The sequence below is a fragment of the Budorcas taxicolor genome, chromosome 13 (genome assembly GCF_023091745.1).
Source record: "Budorcas taxicolor isolate Tak-1 chromosome 13, Takin1.1, whole genome shotgun sequence".
NCBI classification, from domain to species: Eukaryota; Metazoa; Chordata; class Mammalia; order Artiodactyla; family Bovidae; genus Budorcas; species Budorcas taxicolor.
The window spans coordinates 6,804,868-6,828,814 of NC_068922.1; the positions used below are offsets into that span (position 1 = coordinate 6,804,868).

The 23,947-nt window shown below is 42.3% G+C and overlaps 1 protein-coding gene across 1 annotated transcript in view; it reads left to right on the forward strand.

The window, feature by feature from the left end:
- Positions 1–19,858: 19,858 nt before the first annotated feature.
- Positions 19,859–23,947, forward strand: part of SPTLC3 (serine palmitoyltransferase long chain base subunit 3) — a 136,155-nt gene continuing 132,066 nt past the window's right edge. Inside the window, exon 1 of the mRNA XM_052651133.1 lies at positions 19,859–20,186. Coding sequence (XP_052507093.1) covers positions 20,076–20,186 — 111 coding nt within the window. The 5' untranslated portion in view covers positions 19,859–20,075. The remainder of the gene's footprint in view (positions 20,187–23,947) is intronic.

Below are 23,947 nucleotides of genomic sequence, written 5' to 3' on the forward strand. Positions count from 1 at the left end.
GTTGGAAGCCAGAAGCAGTAACTGCATCTGCAATGGTGGGTATGACTTGCTTCAAGCAAAGGTGTGTGTGTGCGTGCTCAGTTGTGTCTGACTCTTTGTGACCCCATGGACTGTAGCCCACCAGGTCCCTCTTGTCCATGGAATCTTTCAGGCAAGATTACTGGAGTGGGTGGCCATTTCCTACCCCAGGGGATCTTCCAGACTCAGGGATCAAACCCTCATCTCTTGCATCTCCTGCATTAACAGGCAAATTCTTTACCACTAGCACCACCTGGGAAGCCTTCAAGCAAAGGTGCATGTATATTTAATCGCTCAGTCGTGTCTGACTCTTTGCAACCCCATGGAATATAGCCCTCCAGGCTCCTCTGTCCATGAAGTTCTTCAGGCAAGAATGCTACAGTAAGTTGCCATTTTCTCCACCAGGGGATCTTCCTGAGCCAGGGATCAAACCTGGGTCTCCTGAATTGCAGGCAGATTCTTCACTGTCTGAGCCAAAAGGGAAGCCACTAGGGAAGCAAAGGTAGGTAGTGATAAATATGTTATTCTTGACTTTCTCAATCACAGTGGTGTGCAAAACCCAGATGCGTCAGAACTACACTTCACTTGACCTTTGTTAAAAGCAGCAGTTTCCATCAGAGAGCAGACAAATTAATGCAGCCACTTTCTGGGGTTTCTCTGAGAATTTCAGTGACTTCTTGGTCAATTCCGATTTCCAGTTTGGTGACAAGTTTCCAGCTTGGTCATGTGTTTTCCCCTTGTCGCTCTCTCTCTCTGTTCTAATAGCCCACTCTGGAAGGAGCAGAAAGGGAGCAGCCTGCTTTTGGTTCCCCTGGGTTTCCACGTCTGGCCTGCCGTGCCGTCTGCTCAGTCTCACTCTCTGCCACAGGGAAGCACGGGGCTTCCCCAGTGGTGTGCTGGATGTTCTCTGGCACCAACACACACTTCCAGGCAGCCTGCTGCTGACTAGCCTCCAGGACACAGCAGCAGGCCCTTTCTAGCCATTCTGGGTACTCACTAACAGCCTCCTGGACTTCCTGGCAGCCTTGAAGGCACTAACGACTTCACAGTTGCTGCTCAGCCCTGCTTGGAACCCACAGAAGTATCCAGATTTCCTCCCACTCCCTTGGAGAGCAGAGGATATCAAGAATGCTGTAAGCAATCCCCTCCCTGGGCAGCTATCTGGATAGAACTATAGTTCACAAAGGTACATGCACCTATATGTTTATGGCAGGATAATTCACAACAGCCAAGACGTGGAAACCAGCTAGATGCCCGCTGACAGATGAATGGATAAAGAGGATGTGGTGCATACATACACTGGCATACTACTCAGCTGTAAAAAATGTGAAATAAAGCCATTTGCAGCAACATGAACGGACCTAAGCAGCAGTCCCTAACCTTTTTGGTACCAGGGACCTGTGTCGTGGAAGACAATTTTTCCACAGACTCAGGCTGGGGATGGTTTTGGGGTGATTCAAGCATTTTACATTTATTGTGCACTATATTTCTTTTATTATTACATCAGCTCCACCTGAGGTCATCAGGCATTAGATCCCAGTGTTTGGAGACCCCTGAAATAGAGATGTATTCTGCCTTATTGACTATGCCAAAGTCTTTGACTGTGTGGATCACAATAAACTGTGGAAAATTCTGAAAGAGATGGGAATACCAGACCACCTGACCTGCCTCTTGAAAAATCTGTATGGAGGTTAGGAAGCAACAGTTAGAACTGGACACAGACCCACAGACTGTTTCCAAATAGGAAAAGGAGTACATCAAGGCTGTATTTTGTCACCTTGCTTATTTAACTTATATGAAGAGTACATCATGAGAAACACTGGGCTGGAGGAAGCAGAGGCTGGAATCAAGATTGCCGGGAGAAATATCAATAACTTCAGACATGCAGAGGACACCACCCTTCTGGCAGAAAGTGAAGAGGAACTAAAAAGCCTCTTGATGAAAGTGAAAGAGGAGAGTTAAAAATTTGGCTTAAAGCTCAATATTCAGAAAACAAAGATAAAGGCATCCGGTCCCATCACTTCATGGCAAATAGATGGAGAAACAGTGGAAACAGTGGCAGACTGTTTTGGGGGCTCCAAAATCACTGCAGGTGGTGACTGCAACCATGAAATTAAAAGACGCTTACTCCTTGGAAGGAAAGTTATGACCAACCTAGATAGCATATTCAAAAGCAGAGACATTACTTTACCAACAAAGGTCCGTCTAGTCAAGGCTATGATTTTTCCAGTAGTCATGTATGGATGTGAGAGTTGGACTATAAAGAAAACTGAGGGCCGAAGAATTGATGCTTTTGAACTGTGGTGCTGGAGAAGACTCTTGAGAGTCCCTTGGACTGCAAGGAGATCCAACCAGTCCTTCCTAAAGGCAATCAGTCCTGGGTGTTCATTGGAAGGACTGATGGTGAAGCTGAAACTCCAATACTTTGGCAACTTGATGCAAAGAGCTGACTCATTGGAAAAGACCCTGATGCTGGGCAAGACTGAGCGCAGGAGGAGAAGGGGATGAGGACAGAGGATGCGATGGTTCGATGGCATCACTGACTCAATGGACATGAGTTAGAGTAAACTCCAGAGTTGGTGATGGACAGGGAGGCCTGGCGTGCTGCAGTTCATGGGGTTGCAAAGAGTCAGACACGACTGAGCAACTGAACTGATTGACTGACTGAACTAGAGATTATGGAACTAAGTGAAGAAAGTTAGGGAAAGACAAATGTCATATGATACGGTTTAAATGTGGAATCTAAACTATGGTACAAATGAACTAATCTGTAAAACAGAAATAGACCGACTGACAAAGAAAACAGACTTTCCGTTGCCAAGGGGGTTGGGAAGGTTTGGGAGTTTGGGGTCAGCAAATGCAAATAAAGTATATATAGGATGGATAAACAACAAGGTCCTACTGTATAACACAGGAAACTATATTCAATACGCTATAATAAAACATAATGGAAAAGAATATGACAAAGAATGCATATAAATATATATATGTATGCATAACTAAATCACTTTGCTGTGCAGTAGAAATTAACACAACATTGTAAATCAGCTCTACTTCCACTTCAATAAAAGATTTTATTTTTAGAAAGTGAGCTGTGAGGTGTCCTCTGGCCGCCTGCCTTCACCCCTTCCTCCTGCTCTCCCAGCTCCTTGTCCCATCTACCATTCAAAGAAGACTCCAGACGTCCCGTCTCCCTTGGAGAAAGCTGACCTGTCTCTCCTCACACTTTCAAGGTCTCTTTTCTCCTCTATTTCCCTATGCACGCCTTACATTTGCACATTCATGCCACTCCCTCTGCCTGAAACCTTCTTTCCCCATCTTATCTCCTGATCCTCTCCCATTCATGTTCCAAGTCTCTTTCAAATCCTGCCTTTGATGTGTGGTTTTCCATGACTTGGCAAAATCAGCTGCTCCCTGATCTATGCTCCCTGGTTTTCTCGAACCACCCCCCACCCCGACCCCCCCACACACACTCTTATTGGACTAGAGCTCTTGATGTGTCTCTCTTGCCCACAATTCTTTGAAGGTTCTGATTAAGTCAAATTCATCTTTATGTCCTAAGAGCCAGGAACAGTGATTGGCCTATTTAGGCAATCATTAATTTGAAGGAAATCTAATTGAACTGTGTCTAATAGACCCATCTCAGAGGTTCGTTATTACTAGAACTCTGCTTTGATACAGGATAAATGGGCTTCATGTATATAAAATCCACCTTATTTCAACCATCAAAGAGGTAACAAAATAAAGCTTTATTAAAATGTTGTCCTATAACATGGTTGTGGAGTTTTATTTTTAAACTAAAAATGAAATAAACTTGAAACAAGCTTATCTTAATGATCTAATTTTTAACAATCCATATTTTGACATCATTTGGTATATATTCAGTCCAGTTCCCTATGCCCACAGAAGCCTGACAATGAGAACTGAGGCTGTAGAAGCTCTAAAGGAGCAATCCGCGATTAGATTATCACAGCTCTGCTTTATTAAATGCACTGAACTTATTAATACATGAGCTAATGAAGGAACTTGATGTCCAAGGAACAGCAATACAGGAAACCAGGACTAAAGTATCATTGCAGCTGCCAAAGAGCTGGGTCTAAGCACACAGTGGAACAACTGTATGAGAAGAAACAGGATCCACCAAGATGCTGTAAAATGACTAGATTTTTTAAAATTCGCTGGTGGTTCAGATGGTAGAGAATCCACCTGCAGTGCAGGAGACCTGGCTTTAATCCTGGATTGGGAAGTTCCCCTAGAGGAGGGCATGGCAACCCACTCCAGTGTTGTCGCCTGGAGAATCCCATGGACAGAGGAGCCTGGCGGGCTGCAGTCCATGGGGCCCCAGAGTCAGGCACGAGGGAGAGACTAAGCACAATGTGGAAACATGGCAAGGAGCAATGTGACCATAAAGAGGTAAGTGGTGGAGGATACAGAACTCACTCTTCCTAGATAAGCAGGTAAGAGCAGATCGCTGCGAAGTCTGAACTCAGAGCTCCCTCATGACACAATTGCAAAATATGGGGCCAGCCAGCGCCTGGGGACCTGAGTCAGCTCTCCCTGATTCCAAGGCCCTGGGCGCACTCACACCTGTTGATTCTCTTTCGCCTTAGGAATGATATTAGGAACCTCAACTTCCCCAAGAGGGTACACTTGTTCATTAAAGTCAGGTGATTGCACTTCCAATCCTTGGAATATTGAATTGAATAGGGGCATGATAAAGAAAATCAACCCATAGTATTAATTCTTGTCTATTAAGATTAGGAATAATCTATGTGTGTGAATGAGCTAAAGAATCTATAATCATTAATTTAGTATACATAATAGAATATTAAGTGTTTTATAGACAGTATTAAGATATTGAGAAGAACTTGATTTGCCATATAAGTATATTTTAAATGTGTTAAAATTATATCATTCATGTTTGTGCTTGGCTAGGTTTTGCTTGCTTAGGCTAAAAGTTTCCCCAGTAGCCATTGAAAGTATTCAAAATAAAATAAAAGTGTTTTATGTTTTAAATATTAAAGGTATTAAATTAAGTTTTAAATGTTTAAAGAGAGTGCTTTACTAAAGTTTGTAAATGGCATTGTTCCTTTGACAATTTAGCCTACTCAACATACATCAATCACATATTATTCAATTCAGTTCTGAATAATCTCTGTTTGTTTCCAAGTCAACCGATTCAATATCACAGTGATCCAGGTCTATGCCCCAACCAGTAATGCTGAAGAAGCTGAAGTTGAACAGTTCTATGAAGACCTACAAGACCTTTTAGAACTAACACCCAAAAAAGATGTCTTTTTCATTAAGGGGACTGGAATGTAAAAGTAGGAAGTCAAGAAACACACGGAATAACAGGCAAATTTGGCCTTGGAATACGGAATGAAGCAGGGCAAAGACTAATAGAGCTTTGCCAAGAAAATGCACTGGTCATAGCAAACACCTTCTTCCAACAACACAAGAGAAGACTCTACACATGGACATCACCAGATGGTCAACACCAAAATCAGATTGATTATATTCTTTGCAGCCAAAGATGGAGAAGCTCTATACAGTCAACAAAAACAAGACCAGGAGCTGACTGTGGCTCAGATCATGAACTCCTGATTGCCAAATTCAGACTTAAATTGAAGAAAGTAAGGAAAACCACTAAACCATTCAGGTATGACCTAAATCAAGTTGCTTATGATTATACAGCAGAAGTGAGAAATAGATTTAAGGGCCTAGATCTGATAGATAAAGTGCCTGATGAACTATGGACTGAGGTTTGTGACATTGTACAGGAGACTGGGATCAAGACCATCCCGTGGAAAAGAAATGCAAAAAAGCAAAATGGCTGTCTGGGGAGGGCTTACGAACAGCTGTGAAAAGAAGAGAAGCGAAAAGCAAAGGAGAAAAGGAAAGATATAAACATCTGAATGCAGAGTTCCAAAGAATAGCAAGAAGAGATATGAAAGCCTTCCTCAGTGATCCATGCAAAGAAATAGAGGAAAACAACAGAATGGGAAAGACTAGAGATCTCTTCAAGATAATTAGAGATACCAAGGGAACATTTCATGCAAAGATGGGCTCGATAAAGGACAGAAATGGTATGGACCTAACAAAGCAGAATATATTAAGAAGAGATGGCAAGAAGACACAGAAGAACTGTACAAAAAAGATCTTCACGACCCAGATAATCATGATGGTGTGATCACGCACCTCAGGCCAGACATCCTAGAATGTGAAATCAAGTAGGCTTTAGAAAGCATCACTATGAACAAAGCTAGTGGAGGTGATGGAATTCCACTTGAGCTATTTCAAATCCTGAAAGATGATGCTGTGAAAGTGCTGCACTCAATAGCCAGCAAACTTGGAAAACTCAGCAGTGGCCACAGAACTGGAAAAGGTCACTTTTCATTCCAATCCCAAAGAAAGGCAATGCTAAAGAATGCTCAAACTACCGCACAATTGAACTCATCTCACATGCTAGTAAAGTAATGCTCAAAATTCTCCAAGCCAGGCTTCAGCAATACGTGAACCGTGAACTTCCAGATGTTCAAGCTGGTTTTAGAAAAGGCAGAGGAACCAGAGATCAAATTGCCAACATCCACTGCATCATCGAAAAACCAAGAGAGTTCCAGAAAAACATCTATTTCTGCTTTATTGATTATGCCAAAGCCTTTGACTGTGTGGATCACAAAAAACTCTGGAAAATTCTTCAGAAGATGAGACTGCCAGACCACCTGACCTGCCTCTTGAGAAATTTGTATGCAGGTCAGGGAGCAACAGTTAGAACTGGACATGGAACAACAGACTGGTTCCAAATAGGAGAAGGAGTACGTCAAGGCTGTATATTGCCACCCTGCTTATTTAACTCATATGCAGAGTACATCATGAGAAACGCTGGGCTGGAAGAATCACAACCTGGAATCACGATTGCCAGGAGAAGTATCAATATCCTCAGATATGCAGATGACACCATTCTTATGGCCAAAAGTGAAGAGGAACTAAAAAGCCTCTTGATGAAAGTGAAAGAGGAGAGTGAAAGAATTGGCTTAAAGCTTAACATTCAGAAAACGAAGATCATGGCATCTGGTCCCATCACGTCATGGGAAATAGATGGGGAAACAGTCGAAACAGTGTCAGACTTTATTTTTTGGGGCTCCAAAATCACTGCAGATGGTAACTGCAGCCATGAAATTAAAAGGCACTTACTCCTTGGAAGAAAAGTTATGACCAACCTAGATAGCATGTTGAAGAGTAGAGACATTACTTTTCCAACAAAGGTCCATCTAGTCAAGGCTATGGTTTTCCCAGTAGTCATGTATGGATGTGAGAGTTGGTCTGTGAAGAAAGCTGAGCACTGAAGAATTGATGCTTTTGAACTGTGGTGTTGGAGAAGACTCTTGAGAGTCCCTTGGACTGCAAGGAGATCCAACCAGTCCATTCTGAAGGAGATCAGCCCTGGGATTTCTTTGGAAGGAATGATGCTGAAGCTGAAACTCCAGTACTTTGGCCACCTCATGCGAAGAGTTGACTCATTGGAAAAGTCTTTGATGCTGGGAGGGATTGGGGCAGGAGAAGAAGGGGACGACAGAGGATGAGATGGCTGGATGGCATCACTGACTCGATGGACGTGAGTCTGAGTGAACTCCGGGAGTTGGTGATGGGCAGGGAGGCCTGGCATGCTGCGATTCATGGGGTCGCAGAGTCAGACACAACTGAGCGACTAAACTGAACTGAACTGAATGGTCAGAAAGGCTAAATAAAATAGTTTGCTATTATTTGGCCAATTCAATCAAATTTCCCAAATCATATAAATTTCTGTTACATCTTTATTTGATGGTTGATGATTTTCAGGAGAACAGTTGACGGAGAGATGTCCTATCTGGGAGTCACTCTGGACCCAGAAATTCTAGAATTCAAAACATACTTCTGTGGCTTTAGAGAAGTCCCAAAGCACGTTGGAATTTTATTTTTTGCATCAGTATCACCCTCTATTATAAAAGTAAAGACCAAATCACTGAGAATTAATGGATTACCAGATACCATATACTTCTGACCATTTGTTTTGTTTGTTTCCTCCATTTTCTACCAACTTTCCATTTCTCAATAGGTCCCAGAACTTTTTCAGAACACACTACCAAGCCTCTGAAAACCCCTTTCTTGCCTACCCTTAAAAGCTTGCAAATGGACAAAAAAAAAAAAAAAAGTCTCTTAGGAAATACCACAAGGCCATCAATTAAGTACTTAGATTTTTGCCTTTAATACACTAATGGGCAGGTTTACTTTAGTCTTCAATTAAGAGATCTCTTGAATAGAAGATATGCAAGGTGCTGCTAACTGCTTCCCTGTGAGGGTAGAAATTATAACTGTCTTGTTCATTGTTGTATGAAAAGGCTTAGCAAATGGTCCAAGATATAGTAGTTATTCAAACGTTTGTTGAGATTACTGGTTGATCTAAAGCACATCTAGTTATTTATACTCAATATTTAGTTTGTGTTTTAGTGATTGATTCTTTAACCCATTTGGGTTGCTTTAACAAAATACCATAAATTAAGTGCCCCATTAACCAACAGAAATTTATTTCTCTCAGTTCTGGAGGCTGAGAAGTCCAAGATCAAGGCACCAGAAGACTTGGTGTCTGGTGAGAGTTTGCACACTAGACAGCCACCTTTCTGATGTAACACCTGGGGGTGAAGGACCAAGGGACATTCCTGGGCTTCTTATAAGGGCACTAATCCCACCACAAGCGTTCCGCCCTTCTGACTTAATCATCTCCCAACAGCCTCACCAGCTAATAGTTTCACCTCTGGGAATCTGGATTTCAACATGTGGATTTAGGGAGCATCAGTTCAGTTCAGTTCAGGTCAGTCACTCAGTTGTGTCTGACTCTTTGCGACCCCATGAATTGCAGCACGCCAGGCCTGCCTGTCCATCACCAACTCCCGGAGTTCACTCAGATTCACGTCCATCGAGTCAGTGATGCCATCCAGCCATCTCATCCTCTGTCGTCCCCTTCTTCTCCTGCCCCCAATCCCTCCCAGCATCATAGTCTTTTCCAATGAGTCAACTCTTCACATGAAGTGGCCAAAGTACTGGAGCTTCAGCTTCAGCATCATTCCTTCCAAAGAAATCCCAGGGCTGATCTCCTTCAGAATGGACTGGTTGGATCTCCTTGCAGTCCAAGGGACTCTCAAGAGTCTTCTGCAGCACCACTGTCCAAAAGCATCAATTCTTTGGCACTCAGCTTTCTTCACAGACCAACTCTCACATCCATGCATGACTACTGGAAAAACCATAGCCTTGACTAGACGGACTTAGTCGGCAAAGTAATGTCTCTGCTTTTGAATATGCTATACAGGTTGCTCATAACTTTTCTTCCAAAGTAAGTGCCTTTTAATTTCATGGCTGCAGTTACCATCTGCAGTGATTTTGGAGCCCAAAGAAACAAAGTCTGACACTGTTTCCACTGTTTCCTCATCTATTTCCCATGAAGTGATGGGACCAGATGCCATGATCTTCGTTTTCTGAATGTTGAGCTTTAAGCCAACTTTTTCACTCTCCTCTTTCACTTTTGTCAAGAGGCTTTTTAGTTCCTCTTCATTTTCTGCCATAACGGTGGTGCCATCTGCATATCTGAGGTTATTGATATTTCTCCCGGCAATCTTGATTTCCACTTGTGTTTCTTCCAGTCTGGCGTTTCTCATGATGTACTCTGCATAGAAGTTAAATAAGCAGGGTGACAATATACAGCCTTGACGTACTCCTTTTCCTATTTGGAACCAGTCTGTTGTTCCATGTCCAGTTCTAACTCTTGCTTCCTGACCTGCATACAGATTTCTCAAGAGGCAGGTCAGGTGTTCTGGTATCCCCATCTCTCTCAGAATTTTCCACAGTTTATTGTGATCCACACAGTCAAAGGCTTTGGCATAATCAATAAAGCAGAAATAGATGTTTTCCTGGAGCTCTCTTGCTTTTTCGATGATGCAGTGGATGTTGGCAATTTGATCTCTGGTTCCTCTGCCTTTTCTAAAACCAGCTTGAACATCTGGAAGTTCACGGTTCACGTATTGCTGAAGCCTGGCTTGGAGAATTTTGAGCATTACTTTACTAGCATGTGAGATGAGTTCAATTGTGCGGTAGTTTGAGCATTCTTTAGCATTGCCTTTCTTTGGGATTGGAATGAAAAGTGACCTTTTCCAGTTCTGTGGCCACTGCTGAGTTTTCCAAGTTTGCTGGCTATTGAGTGCAGCACTTTCACAGCATCATCTTTCAGGATTTGAAATAGCTCAAGTGGAATTCCATCACCTCCACTAGCTTTGTTCATAGTGATGCTTTCTAAGGCCCACTTGACTTCACATTCCAGGATGTCTGGCTCTAGATGAGTGATCATACCATCATGATTATCCGGGTCATGAAGATCTTTTTGTACAATTCTTCTGTGTCTTCTTGCCATCTCTTCTTAATATATTCTGCTTTGTTAGGTCCATACCATTTCTGTCCTTTATCGAGCCCATCTTTGCATGAAATGTTCCCTTGGTATCTCTAATTTTCTTGAAGAGATCTCTAGTCTTTCCCATTCTGTTGTTTTCCTCTATTTTTTTTTGCATGGATCGCTAAGGAAGGCTTTCATATCTCTTCTTGCTATTCTTTGGAACTCTGCATTCAGATGTTTATATCTTTCCTTTTCTCCTTTGCTTTTCGCTTCTCTTCTTTTCACAGCTGTTCGTAAGCCCTCCCCAGACAGCCATTTTGCTTTTTTGCATTTCTTTTCCACGGGATGGTCTTGATCCCAGTCTCCTGTACAATGTCACAAACCTCAGTCCATAGTTCATCAGGCACTTTATCTATCAGATCTAGGCCCTTAAATCTATTTCTCACTTCTGCTGTATAATCATAAGCAACTTGATTTAGGTCATACCTGAATGGTTTAGTGGTTTTCCTTACTTTCTTCAATTTAAGTCTGAATTTGGCAATCAGGAGTTCATGATCTGAGCCACAGTCAGCTCCTGGTCTTGTTTTTGTTGACTGTATAGAGCTTCTCCATCTTTGGCTGCAAAGAATATAATCAATCTGATTTCGATTTTGACTATTGGGTGAAGTCCATGTGTAGAGTCTTCTCTTGTGTTGTTGGAAGAAGGTGTTTGCTATGACCAGTGCATTTTCTTGGCAAAACTTCATTAGTCTTTGCCCTGCTTCATTCCGCATTCCAAGGCCAAATTTGCCTGTTACTCCAGGTGTTTCTTGACTTCCTACTTTTACATTCCAGTCCCCTAAAATGAAAAGGATATCTTTTTTGGGTGTTAGTTCTTAAAGGTCTTGTAGTTCTTCATAGAACCGTTCAACTTCAGCTTCTTCAGCATTACTGGTTGGGGCACAGACTTGGATTACCATGATATTGAATGGTTTGCCTTGGAGATGAACAGAGATCATTCTGTCGTTTTTGAGATTGCATCCAAGTACTGCATTTCAGACTCTTTTGTTGACCATGATGGCTACTCCATTTCTTCCAAGTGATTCCTGCCCTCAGTAGTAGATATAATGGTCATCTGAGTTAAATTCACCGATTATAGTCCATTTTAGTTCGCTGATTCCTAGAATGTCGACGTTCACTCTTGCCATCTCTTGTTTGACTGCTTTAAATTTGCCTTGATTCATGCACCTGACATTCCACATTCCTATGCAATATTACTCTTTAAAGCACTGGACCTTGCTTTTATCACTAGTCACATCCACAGCTGGGTATTGTTTTTGCTTTGGCTCCATCCCTTCATTCTTTCTGGAGTTATTTGTCCACTGATCTCCAGTAGCATATTGGGCACCTACTGACCTGAGGAGTTCCTCTTTCAGTATCCTATTATTTTGCCTTTTCATACTGTTCATGGGGTTCTCAAGGCAAGAAAACTTTAGGGAGCATACAAACATTCAAACCAATAGCAGTAGATATTTTCAAACTCAAAACCACCACTCACTCAGACAGACCTTCACATTTATTTTAAATAGAGATGATATGAAACAATAGCCACACTGAGTGTACATATCCAAGGTACCTGATGTTTGAAAAGAATTTCACATATTCCATTATGGAAAGTTTCAAAAGTGAGCATATGTAGTACATACTGCCTGAAAGTCATTGTGCAATTACCCAAAGTTGGCAGTTGACCTTAGAAAGAAAAAAGGAGAAGCAGATTTCAACTGTGGTTTGAAATGTTTTCTTTTTGTTTTTAATTTGCATTAAATATAGTTTTCATTCTGTCTGCCCTCTGAGAGATAAGGATAAGAGGCTTATGGAAGATTCCTGATGGGAGAGACTGACCGTGGGGAAACTGGGCCTTGTTCTGATGGATGGGGCCATGATCAGTAAATCTTTAATCCAATTTTCTGTTGATGGGTGGGGCTGTGTTCCTTCCCTGTTGTTTGACCTGAGACCGAACTATGGAGGAGGTAATGAAGATAATGGCGCCCTCCTTCAAAAGGTCCCATGCACACACTGCTGCACTCAGTGCCCCTGACCCTGCAGCAGGCCACCGCCAACCCACGGCTCCACTGGAGACTCCTGGACACTCACAGGCAAGTCTGGCTCAGTCTCTTGTGGGGTCACTTCTCCTTTCTCCTGGGTCCTGGTGCACACAAGATTTTGTTTGTGCTCTCCAAGAGTCTGTTTCCCCGGTCTTGTGTAAGTTCTGTAATCAAATCCCGTTGGCCTCCAAAGTCAAATTCCTTGGGGGTTCTCAATCCCTTTGCCAGATCCTCAGGTTGGAAAATCTGTTGTGGGTCCTAGAAATTTCTTAACAGTGTGAGAATTCCTTTGGCATAATTGTTCTGCAGCATGTGGGTCGTCTGCTCGGCAGCTTTATGGTGGGGTTATTGGTGACCTTCTCCAAGAGGGCTTATACCACAGGCTGTGTGAATAATCAAATGGATCACATAGACCACAACCTTGTCTAACTCAATGAAACTACGAGCCATGCCACGTAGGACTACCCAAGACGAACAGGTCATGCTGGAGAGTTCTGACAAAATGTGGTCCGCTGGAGAAAGAATGGCAAACCACTTCAGTATTCTTGCCTCGAGAACCCCATAAACAGTATGAAAAGGCAAAAATATATGACCCTGAAAGATGAACTCCCCAGGTTGGTAGGTGCCCAGTATGGTACTAGAGAAGAATGGAGAAATGAATCCAGAAAGAATGAAGAGATGGAGCCAAAGATGTGACTGGTGATAGAAGTAAAGTCTGACTCTGTAAAGAAAAATCTTGCATAGGAACCTGGAATGTTAGGTGCATGAATCAAGGTAAATTAGAAGTGGTCAAACAAGAGATGGCAAGAGTGAACATTGACATTTTAGGAATCAGCAAACTAAAATGGGTGAATTTAACTCAGATGACTATTACATCTACTACTGTGGGCAAGAATCCCTTAGAAGAAATGGAGTAGCCATCATAGTCACAAAAGAGTCTGAAATGCAATACTTGGGTAATCTCAAAAACTACAGAATGATCTCAGTTCGTTTCCAAGGCAAGCCATTCATTATCACAGTAATCCAAGTTTATGCCCCAACCAATAATGCTGAAGAAGCTTAAGTTGAGCGGTTCTATGATGACCTATAAGACCTTCTAGAACTAGTACCAAAAAAAAAAAAAAGATGTCCTTTTCACCATAGGGGACTGGAATGCAAAAGTAGGACGTCAAGAGATACCTGGAGTAACAGGCAAATTTGGCCTTGGAGTACAAAACAAAGCAGGTCAAAGGCTAATAGAGTTTTGCCAAGAGAACTCACAGGTCATAGCAAGCACACTCTTCTAACAACACAAGAGAAGACTCTACACATAGACATCACCAATGGTCAACACCGAAATCAGATTGATTATATTCTTTACAGCCAAAGATGGAGAAGCTCTATACAGTCAGCAAAAACAAGACCAGGAGCTGACTATGGCTCAGATCATAAACTCCTTATTGCTAAATTCAGACTTAAACTGAAGAAACTAACCAATAGACCATTCAGGTAGGACCTAAGTGACATAAGGGATTAGATCCAATAGACCAGAGCACCTGAAGAAATATGGACAGAAGTTCGTGACATTGTACAGGAGACAGGGATCAAGACCATCCCCAAGAAAAGGAAATGCAAAAACACAGTTGTCTGAGGAGGCCTTACAAATAACTGAGAAAAGAAGAGAAGCTAAAGGCAAAGTAGTAAAGGAAAGATATACCCATTTGAATGCAGAGTTCCATAGAATAGCAAGGACAGTTAAGAACACCTTCTTCAGTGATCAGTGCAAAGAAATAGAGGAAAACAGTAGAATGGGAAAGACTAGAGATCACTTCAAGAAAATTAGAGATACCAAGGGAACATTTCATGCAAAGGAGGGCACAATAAAGGACAGAAACAGTATGGACCTCACAGAAGCAGAAGATATTAAGAAGAGGTGGCAAGACTACTCAGAAGAACTATACAGAAATGATCATCATGACCCAGAAACCACAATGGTGTGATCACTCACCTAGAGCCAGACATCCAGGATGCCAAATCAAGTGGGCCTTAGGAAGCATTACTACAAACAAAGCTAGCGGAGGTGATGGAATTCCAATTGAGCTGTTTCAAATCTTAAAAGATGATGCTTTGAAAGTGCTGCACTCAATATGCCAGAACATTTGGAAAGTTCAGAAGTAGCCACAGGACTGTAAAAGGTCAGTTTTCATTACAACCCCAAATAAAGGCAACGCCAAAGAATGTTCAAACTACTGCACAATTGCATTCATCTCACACACTAGCAAAGAAATGCTCAAAATTCTCCAAGCCATGCTTCAACAGTACATGAACCATGAACATCCAGATGTTCAAGCTGGATTTAGAAAAGGCAGAGGAACCAGAGATCAAACTGCCAACATCCGTTGGATCATTGATAAAGCAAAAGAATACCAGAAAAAAAATCTACTTCTGCTTTATTGACTATGCCAAAGTCTTTGACTGTGTAGATCACAACAAACTGTGGAAAATTCTGAAAGAGATGGGAATACCAAACCAGCTTAATGGCCTCCTGAGAAATCTGTATGCAGGTCAAGAAAGAGCAATTAGAACTGGACATGGAAAGACAGACTGGTTCCATATCGGAAAAGGAGTACGTCAAGGCTGTATATTGTCACCCTGCTTATTTAACTTACATGCAGACTGCATCATGTGAAATGCCAGGCTGGATGAAGCTCCAGCTGGAATGGAGATTGCCGGGAGAAATATCAATAACTTCAGATATTCAGATGACACCACCTTTATGGAAGAAAGTGAAGAACTAAAGAGCCTCTTGGTGAAAGTGAAAGTGGAGAGTGAAAAAGCTGGCTTAAAACTCAACATTCAAAAAATGAAGATCATGGCATGTGGTCCCATCACTTCACGGCTAATAGATGGGGAAACAATGGAAACAGTGAGAGACTTTATTTTGGGGTGTTCCAAAATCACTGCAGATGGTCACTGCAGTCATGAAATTAGAAGATGCTTACTCCTTGGAAGAAAAGTTATGACCAACCTAGATAGCATATTCAAAAGCAGAGACAGCACTTTACCAACAAAGGTCCATCTAGTCAAAGCCATAGTTTTTCCAGTAGTCATGTATGGATGTGAGAATTGGATTATGAAGAAAGCTGAGGGCTGAAGAATTAATGCTTTTGAACTGTGGTGTTGGACAAGACTCTTGAGAGTCCCTTGGGCTGCAAGGAGATCCAACCAGTCAATCCTAAAGTAAATCAGTCCTGCACCTTATCTTTGACAAAGGAGGCAAGAATATACAATGGAGTAAAGACAATCTCTTTAACAAGTGGTGCTGGGAAAACTGGCCAACCACTTGTAAAAGAATGAAACTAGATCACTTTCTAACACTGCACACAAAAATAAACTCAAAATGGATTAAAGATCTAAATGTAAGACCAGAAACTATAAAACTCCTAGAGGAGAACATAGGCAAAACACTCTCCGACATAAATCACAGCAGGATCCTCTATGATCCACCTCCCAGAATTCTGGAAATAAAAGCAAAAATAAACAAATGGGATCTAATTAAAATTAAAAGCTTCTGCACAACAAACGAAAATATAAGCAAGGTGAAAAGACAGCCTTCTGAATGGGAGAAAATAATAGCAAGTGAAGCAACTGACAAACAACTCATCTCAAAAATATACAAGCAACTTAGGCAGCTCAATTCCAGAAAAATAAACGACCCAATCAAAAAATGGGCCAAAGAACTAAATAGACATTTCTCCAAAGAAGACATACGGATGGCTAACAAACACATGAAAAGATGCTCAACATCACTCATTATCAGAGAAATGCAAATCAAAACCACAATGAGGTACCACTTCACACCAGTCAGAATGGCTGCGATCCAAAAATCTGCAAGCAATAAATGCTGGAGAGGGTGTGGAGGAAAGGGAACCCTCCTACACTGTTGGTGGGAATGCAAACTAGTACAGCCACTATGGAGAACAGTGTGGAGATTCCTTAAAAAATTGCAAATAGAACTACCTTATGACCCAGCAATCCCACTGCTGGGCATACACACCGAGGAAACCAGAATTGAAAGAGACACATGTACCCCAATGTTCATCGCAGCACTGTTTATAATAGCCAGGACATGGAAACAACCTAGATGTCCATCAGCAGATGAATGGATAAGAAAGCTGTGGTACATATACACAATGGAGTATTACTCAGCTGTTAAAAAGAACTCATTTGAATCAGTTCTGATGAGATGGATGAAACTGGAGCCGATTATACAGAGTGAAGTAAGCCAGAAAGAAAAACACCAATACAGTATACTAACACATATATATGGAATTTAGAAAGATGGCAATGACGACCCTGTATGCAAGACAGGAAAAAAGACACAGCTGTGTATAACGGACTTTTGGACTCAGAGGGAGAGGGAGAGGGTGGGATGATTTGGGAGAATGGCATTCTAACATGTATACTGTCATGTAAGAATTGAATCGCCAGTCTATGTCTGACGCAGGATACAGCATGCTTGGGGCTGGTGCATGGGGATGACCCAGAGAGATGTTATGGGGAGGGAGGTGGGAGGGGGGTTCATGTTTGGGAACATATGTAAGAATTAAAGATTTTAAAATTAAAAAAATAAAAAAATAAAAAAAAATAAAAAATAAAAAAAATAAAGTAAATCAGTCCTGAATATTCATTAGAAGGACTGATGCTGAAGTTCCAATACTTTGGCCACGTGATCAGAAAAACTGACTCATTGGAAAATACCCTGATGCTGGGAAAGATTAAAGCCGGGAGGAGAAGGGAATGACAGAGGATCAGATGGTTCGATGGCATCACTGACTCACTGGACATGAGTTTGAGTAAGCTCTGGGTGTTGGTGATGGACAGGGAAGCCTGACGTGATGCAATCTATGGGGTCACAAAGAGTCAGACATGACTGAGTGACTGAACTGAGCTGAACTGAAAATATAGTTGAGTTACAATGTTGTCTTAGTTTAAGGTGTAGAGCAAAGAGATTCTGTTGTACATATGTATGAATAAAAATATAAATATTATTTTCTTTACTTTCTCTTCTATTGTAGGTTATTACAAGATATTGAATAGAGTTCCCTGTGCTACACTGCAAATCCCTGTTATTTATCTATTTTATATAGCATCATCATCATATAGTCGCTCAGTCTTGTCTGATTCTGTGACCCCACGATCTGCCAGATTCTTCTGTCCATGGGATTCTCCAGGCAAGAATACTGGAATGGGTTGCCAGTTCCTTCTCAGAAGTCTGTATATGTCAGTTCCAAATTTCTAACTTGTCCCTCCTGGCTTCCCCTTGACATGTTTTCTTTCGATGTGTTTTTTGCACCCTTGTCAAAAAGAAAGAAAGAAACATGTGAAGAAAAAGAGGAGAAAGAAGGATGGGGGAAGGAAAACACAGGAAATTCAAAAAGAACAGGGATGGAGAGGAAGAAGACGGAAAAAATCTGAAAGGGTGGAAGCATCTAAGGTTCAGAAGTTTCACATCAAAATCCTCACTCAGAAATAATTTTGTAGGGTCAACAGAGCTCTGTTAAAATAACACCATGTACTTAATGTGTCTTTCTAAGGTGAGGCAGTCAGACTAGCAGTTACCAGCACTCCTTCTTACTTTGTCTTCTTTCTTTTATATAAATCTAGAAGGAAATAAGCCAACACAGATTTAGCTCCCAAATCTTAGTGGAGCAACCGTAGAAGACAGTAGTCCTTTTTGAAGACAAAGGCTGGGAGAAATGCAATAAAAATTCTGATCCTGAGACCTGAAAGGGAGGGCACACTTAGTACTTTTAAAAATTTATTTACTTATGATTGGAGGATTAATTGCTTTACAATATTGTGTGGGTTTCTTCCATACATCAACACGCATCAGCCATAAGTATACACATGTCTCATCCCTCTTGAACTTCCCTTCCATGTCCCACCCCGTCCCACCTCTCCAGGTCATCACGGAGCTCTGGTTTGAGTTTCCTGAGTCATTCATCAAATTCCCACTGGCGATCTATTTCACATGCACTGGTATTAGTTCCATCATTTGGCCCAGGTCTCTATGGGAAAGGATACCTTCGCAGGCAAAAGCATGGTTGGGAGAAGCATTCTGATCACTCCCTTTGTCTGCCACATCTTCCTGGAGGGGAGACAAACCCTGCCCCAAAGAGCTGAGAACCAGGACATGAGGCTCTGACAACAGGACTACTTCTGTCTTTATGTTGTGTTTGCTTGTTTGTGTTCATTCACCCAAGAAATGCGTTTCTTTTCTAAGTGCCTGATGTTAAAGAAGTCTCCATTCAAGAGGACCATGAGGGCAGGCTTGGGAGGACTCAAACAGGCTGTAAATAATTAATGCTGTCCAACAATCTGTCTCATCACAAGGCCTTTAGATCTGTCTGGTGACTAGTGCATTGAGAGAATAAGAACTGGTAAGTAGACCAGAGCTATCAGGGCTAGAATGTTGCCTCCAACACCTGTGTTCATAACAAACTCCCCCATCAGAGGTTAGCCCGCAAAAAAGGCTTTATCTAACTTTATAGCTGGAGAAATTAAGGTAAAAGAGAGAAAACCACTTTCCCAAGGTCACATAATAAAGGTAATGCAGTTATGCGTGTTCAGTCACTCAGTCGTGTCCGACTCTTTGTGACCCTATGGACGGTAGTCTGCCAGCCTCCTCTGCCCATGGAATTCTCCAGGCTAGACTACCGGGGTGGGTTGCCATGCCCTCCTCCACGGGATCTTCCTGACCCAGAGATTGAATTCACGTCTTTCTGGATCGGTTAGTACTTCTTGATGACACTGGTTTTGATATGAGGCAGGTTCTGAACAGTTTTCATTTGCCATTTTTGCATTATGGTAAAGTATATATGATATCAAATTTACCATTTTAACCACTTTTAAGTGTATAGTTCAGTGGCATAGGGTACATTCATATGGCAATCATCACCACCATTCATGCCCCAACTTTTTCCATCTTTTCTGACATTAAACAGTAACTTCCCATCTCCCCTCCCTCTAGCCCCTGCCAACCACTTCTGAACATTCTTTTACAGCAAAAAGAAGTGTTGACTTTGACCTTGGTTTACAACCAGAAATGTAATTAGATGCAGGAGCGGGGTGAGGAGGGGGTAAACGTCAATTCAACACTGACTGTCTTCGGTAGGAGACACCTGGGGACTGTACCGTGGTATGTGTGTGTGTGTCTTTAAAAGATTCTCCACCTCCCGGCCAGCCTCCTCAGCATTTGCCACTAGGTTTTGCAGCCTGCCGGTTGCCTCAGTCCAGGCTAGGAGCTGGCAATCTCCTTTGTAGTTTGAGGAGCAGTTTTGTTGCCATGGAGGCCACATTCTGATTTGAGGACTGTAAAGGTAATCCTTTGCTTTTAGTTCCAAAGATCTGCCCCAAAGATAGGCTGCTGCTCTTCTTCTGGAAAAGCCTGATTGGTAGTTTTCCTCCAAGCGCTCAGTCTGAAGTGCTTTATCCTATTCCCTCGCCAACTTCAAAACTCAAGCTCTCCCAGGGCCTCTGGAAGGGAGTCTGTGGCTTCCATCGATTTCCCGCAAATGGCTGATCCTGGAGGTGGTGCAGTTTGCAATGGGACGCTTCATAATCAGAGTGCCTCCGGCTGTCACCGGGGAAACTGCTGGAAGAACGGGGTGGTGAAAGAATCCCAGGTAAGAGGAGATCCCTCCCCCTTCATCTGAATGATTGGAACATTTCAATATTTTGCTGTAAAGCTCTTTGAAGCTGTCCTCATTGAAAGTCCTTGGCAGGAAGTGTTTTCCATGTTTGGACTCTGCTTCGGCTCATTTCAAATGCTTGGCGACTAAAAAGTTTAGATATGGGTTAAGGAGGGAATTTCTTCTTTATACAGGAGAGGAGATATGTAGACCCAAGAGCTTTCAACTCCTAATATACAAACATCCCTACTAGTTGTTTTCTCTCAAGTGTTTTGGGAAGCACTGTTGCAAAGGCTAAAATTCTTGAGCTGAATTTCAGTCCCTCAGAAAATCACAACAGACTGCGTTCACCACGCTTCATAAGAAATAAAAAAGGAAGTGAAAGTAAACACTGCTGAGATTATGTGGAGTTGGTGGCATTTTCCCCTGGTAGAGGAGGAATGCCTCTCTGTTTAAAAGGCAACTTCTTTTCGGTGTTCCGTGAGGCCTTGTCAGAACTCACAGCTTGATTTGGGGCCAAAGTCTTTCTTTGAAATTTGACGTCACAAGCATTCCTTTTTATAAGACACTTCAGAAAGCGTGGCTTATTGTTATATGCTGCACACAGGAACCAAACAGACTTTGAATTGTTTTCCCATGTGAGGCTTTAAAAAAATGTTTTCACTCCTGCTATGGCAGAATGTTTGAGCGGAATGTGCTGAGGAGGAGGAGGAGGAGGAGGAACCCCAGAAATGTTGTCAGCTTATTCAAAGAGGGAGCCAGGCCGGGTCTGCAAGCTACTTGTGAAAACAAGCAGGCAGCCTCCAGCTTCTCACGGGATGCCCAGCCCTCTGCTCTGAGCCGCAGGAGGAGCGGGGTGACCTCACCTGCTCCGGAGCAGATTCGCATAGGCAAACTGGCAGCTTTACTCATGGAAAATGAGAAGCTGAGTGGCAAGGAACCCACTCGGGAGAAATGGGGGGAAGGGGGGAAAGTCAGATGGTTCTAAGACCACAGGACAGGTGGGGCTGGGTGGAGGCCAGCTTACGATTCAGTGAATTAAATCCATGTGTCCAGTGGGATGAAAGAGGTGGAGAGGGGGAATCGCTCTGGAGTATGGGTCCTTTGTGAATAGGCTGTAGTCTCCAAAATGTGTTCCTCTCTCAACAAAACGCCTTACCCTAGCCTTGAAGTGTCCACTAAAACCCTCAGGTCTGGCCTCCTCCAGCTGACTATTCAATCAGTCAAAAAGTTCATTCGGGTTTTCTCATACGATCTTCCTGCAAACCCAAATGACCTTATTTGGCCCTCCCAACATAATGTGAAGAAAAAGTATTCAAGTCTCATTATTCGCATGAGGGGGATCATACTAATTCCCACCAGTTCTTCATTACTGCATCAATTCAGATCATTACCACTGAAGACTCTCTTTGCCCCTAAAATGACTGTAACACTGGCCCCTGGCCTACTCACCTTCTGAACCATCCCCACCCTGAGGGCAGAAATGCCTTCAGGGGATTCCTTCTCTCTGTCCCTACTTTATCTTAGTTCTGTAACCACCCTCTAGCGTTTGAGGCCAGAGACTTAGCTAGATGGTGATGACCACTCTTAAGTAAGAAGAAAAGCCAGAATCCAGAAGATTTGTTACTAAGTGCTCCTACAAGACTGCAAATAACTTTGAATTTATCGACACTTCCCTAAGAGCAGCAGGAAATATTAGGGCAGCCACTGCTTTTTCCAACAGCTCTTTCTGAAGGAAGGAACATCCAGAACCTATTTGCTCAGATATATTTAGGTGTTACTAAGTTGAAATTGGCTTCCACTGAGAGCCTCAATTATGCTTAAAAAGTATGTTCCAGAAAGAAGAAACTCTGCTGGGTTCTTAGGGCAGTAGGGCAGACAAGGGTCTGTTTTCCCCTCTGTGGTTGTGGGTGTGGCCGTCTTTACCATCATGATCCTCAGTCACTGGCTTTAGTCCATTTCACTTTGAGGACACCTTAAGCAAACTGAGGCTTGACCAAAAGCCTTGCAGCTTGAACCCAGTCCTTATAGAACAAAATCACTCTTGGAACCCAACCACCATGTTTGAAGGAAGCCAAAGCAGCTCAGGAGAAGCCCAAGCAGAAAAAAACCAAGTAACCCAGGCAAGATGCAGCGCCAGCTGGTAGACTGAGTGAGTCAGCTGTCTTAGAAGTGGGTGCCCCAGCCCCAGAGTCTGTCTGTTCCGATTGTTCTTCATGGAGTAGAGATGACTTGTCCCTACTGCTGCTAAGTTGCTTCAGTTGTGTCCGACTCTTTGTGACCCCGTGGGCTGTAGCCCCCCGCAGGCTCCTCTGTCCGTGGGATTCTCCAGGCAAGAATACTGGAGTGGGTTGCATCTCCTTCTCCATGTCCCCACTGGCCCTGCTCAGATTACAGATTCTTGAGCAAACAAGTGGTATTTGTTTTAAGAATGGTGGTGATTTATTAAACAACAATAAACATGTAAACACATGGATATTCTATTTCTTTAATATGCCTAGAAAAATCATTCTACAGTCTTATTACAACCATTCTCAACGCCTTCAATTTGAGGAAACAGTTTTTGCCATCAATCTTTGGCAAAGATTCCTTTTCCTAAGCTTTATATTTTTATCTTATTTTATCTTGTATTTTGCATAAGGACTTAAGGTGAGTGTCTGGCTGGTAAAACCAAACACAATGAACTCATATGACATCAGTGCAAAAGCACAACCATTTAAAGGCTGTCAAATCCAAAGTGTAATTATTCAACCTGAGGAGGTCTGTAACTTGCTGCCTTATCTAAGAAATAGCAGGCAAAGAAGGATGCATGTGTTCAGGTTTAGCTGTTTTGTTGATTGAAAGAATATATATTTTAAAGTCTATTTAATATCTTCCAATTATAAATTAATTTTATCTATTGGTTAAAGTTTCCTAGAAAATGATTCTCTTTAGAAACACAAGTAGAAGTAGATTGATGTTAACCTAATTATTTTCAAGGAATCCACTACATTTATTTTGAAATACACTTGTTTTAATCTTCCTACTAAGTACTGTCATCTCTCTTAGTTGGCCTGAACTAATGTTTTACTGAAATTCTAAAGTACGCCAACCCATAAATTCATGTGAGAAGTTGTCGCCACCATATTATTGTTAGAAAGTCATAGGGCCATTCATTCACAAATTAAACATTTGGAAACAAACAAACACTATGAGCAGGTCTCAGAGAAGTATTCAAAACTGTTCTCCATAATCTACTGCATCCATCACAATTCTCTCTAAATAATGCTTCACTCAAAAGCTTTACACATTGAAGATCGTTTGATTACAGCAGAGGTTGAGATGACAAATACCCAGCAGGCTGGCAAGGCCTGGGGTGGAAATTGAAAGTGGTCAAGCATGGGATAAGGCTTCCCAGGTGGCTCAGCGGTAAAGAGTCTGCCTGCCAAGCAGGAGACACAGGATCAATATCTGGATTGGCAAGATCCCCTGGAGCAGGAAAGAGCAACCCACTCCAGCATTCTTGCTTGGAAAATTCCGTGTGCAGAGGACCCTGACAGGTTACAGGACGTGGGGTTGCAAAGAGTCCATCACGACTTAGCAACTAAACAGCAGTAACAAAGCACGGGTTTACCCAAGTAGAGTGAAGCAACTCAGGTAACAACAACAAGAGCTCAGGACAGTGTTGTGTTGACAGATTTTATGATTTTCAAAAGAAGCTGGAAATCCAGATGGGGGAGGAGGGGAAGAGCATATCCTAATTTTTAAGTATTGCT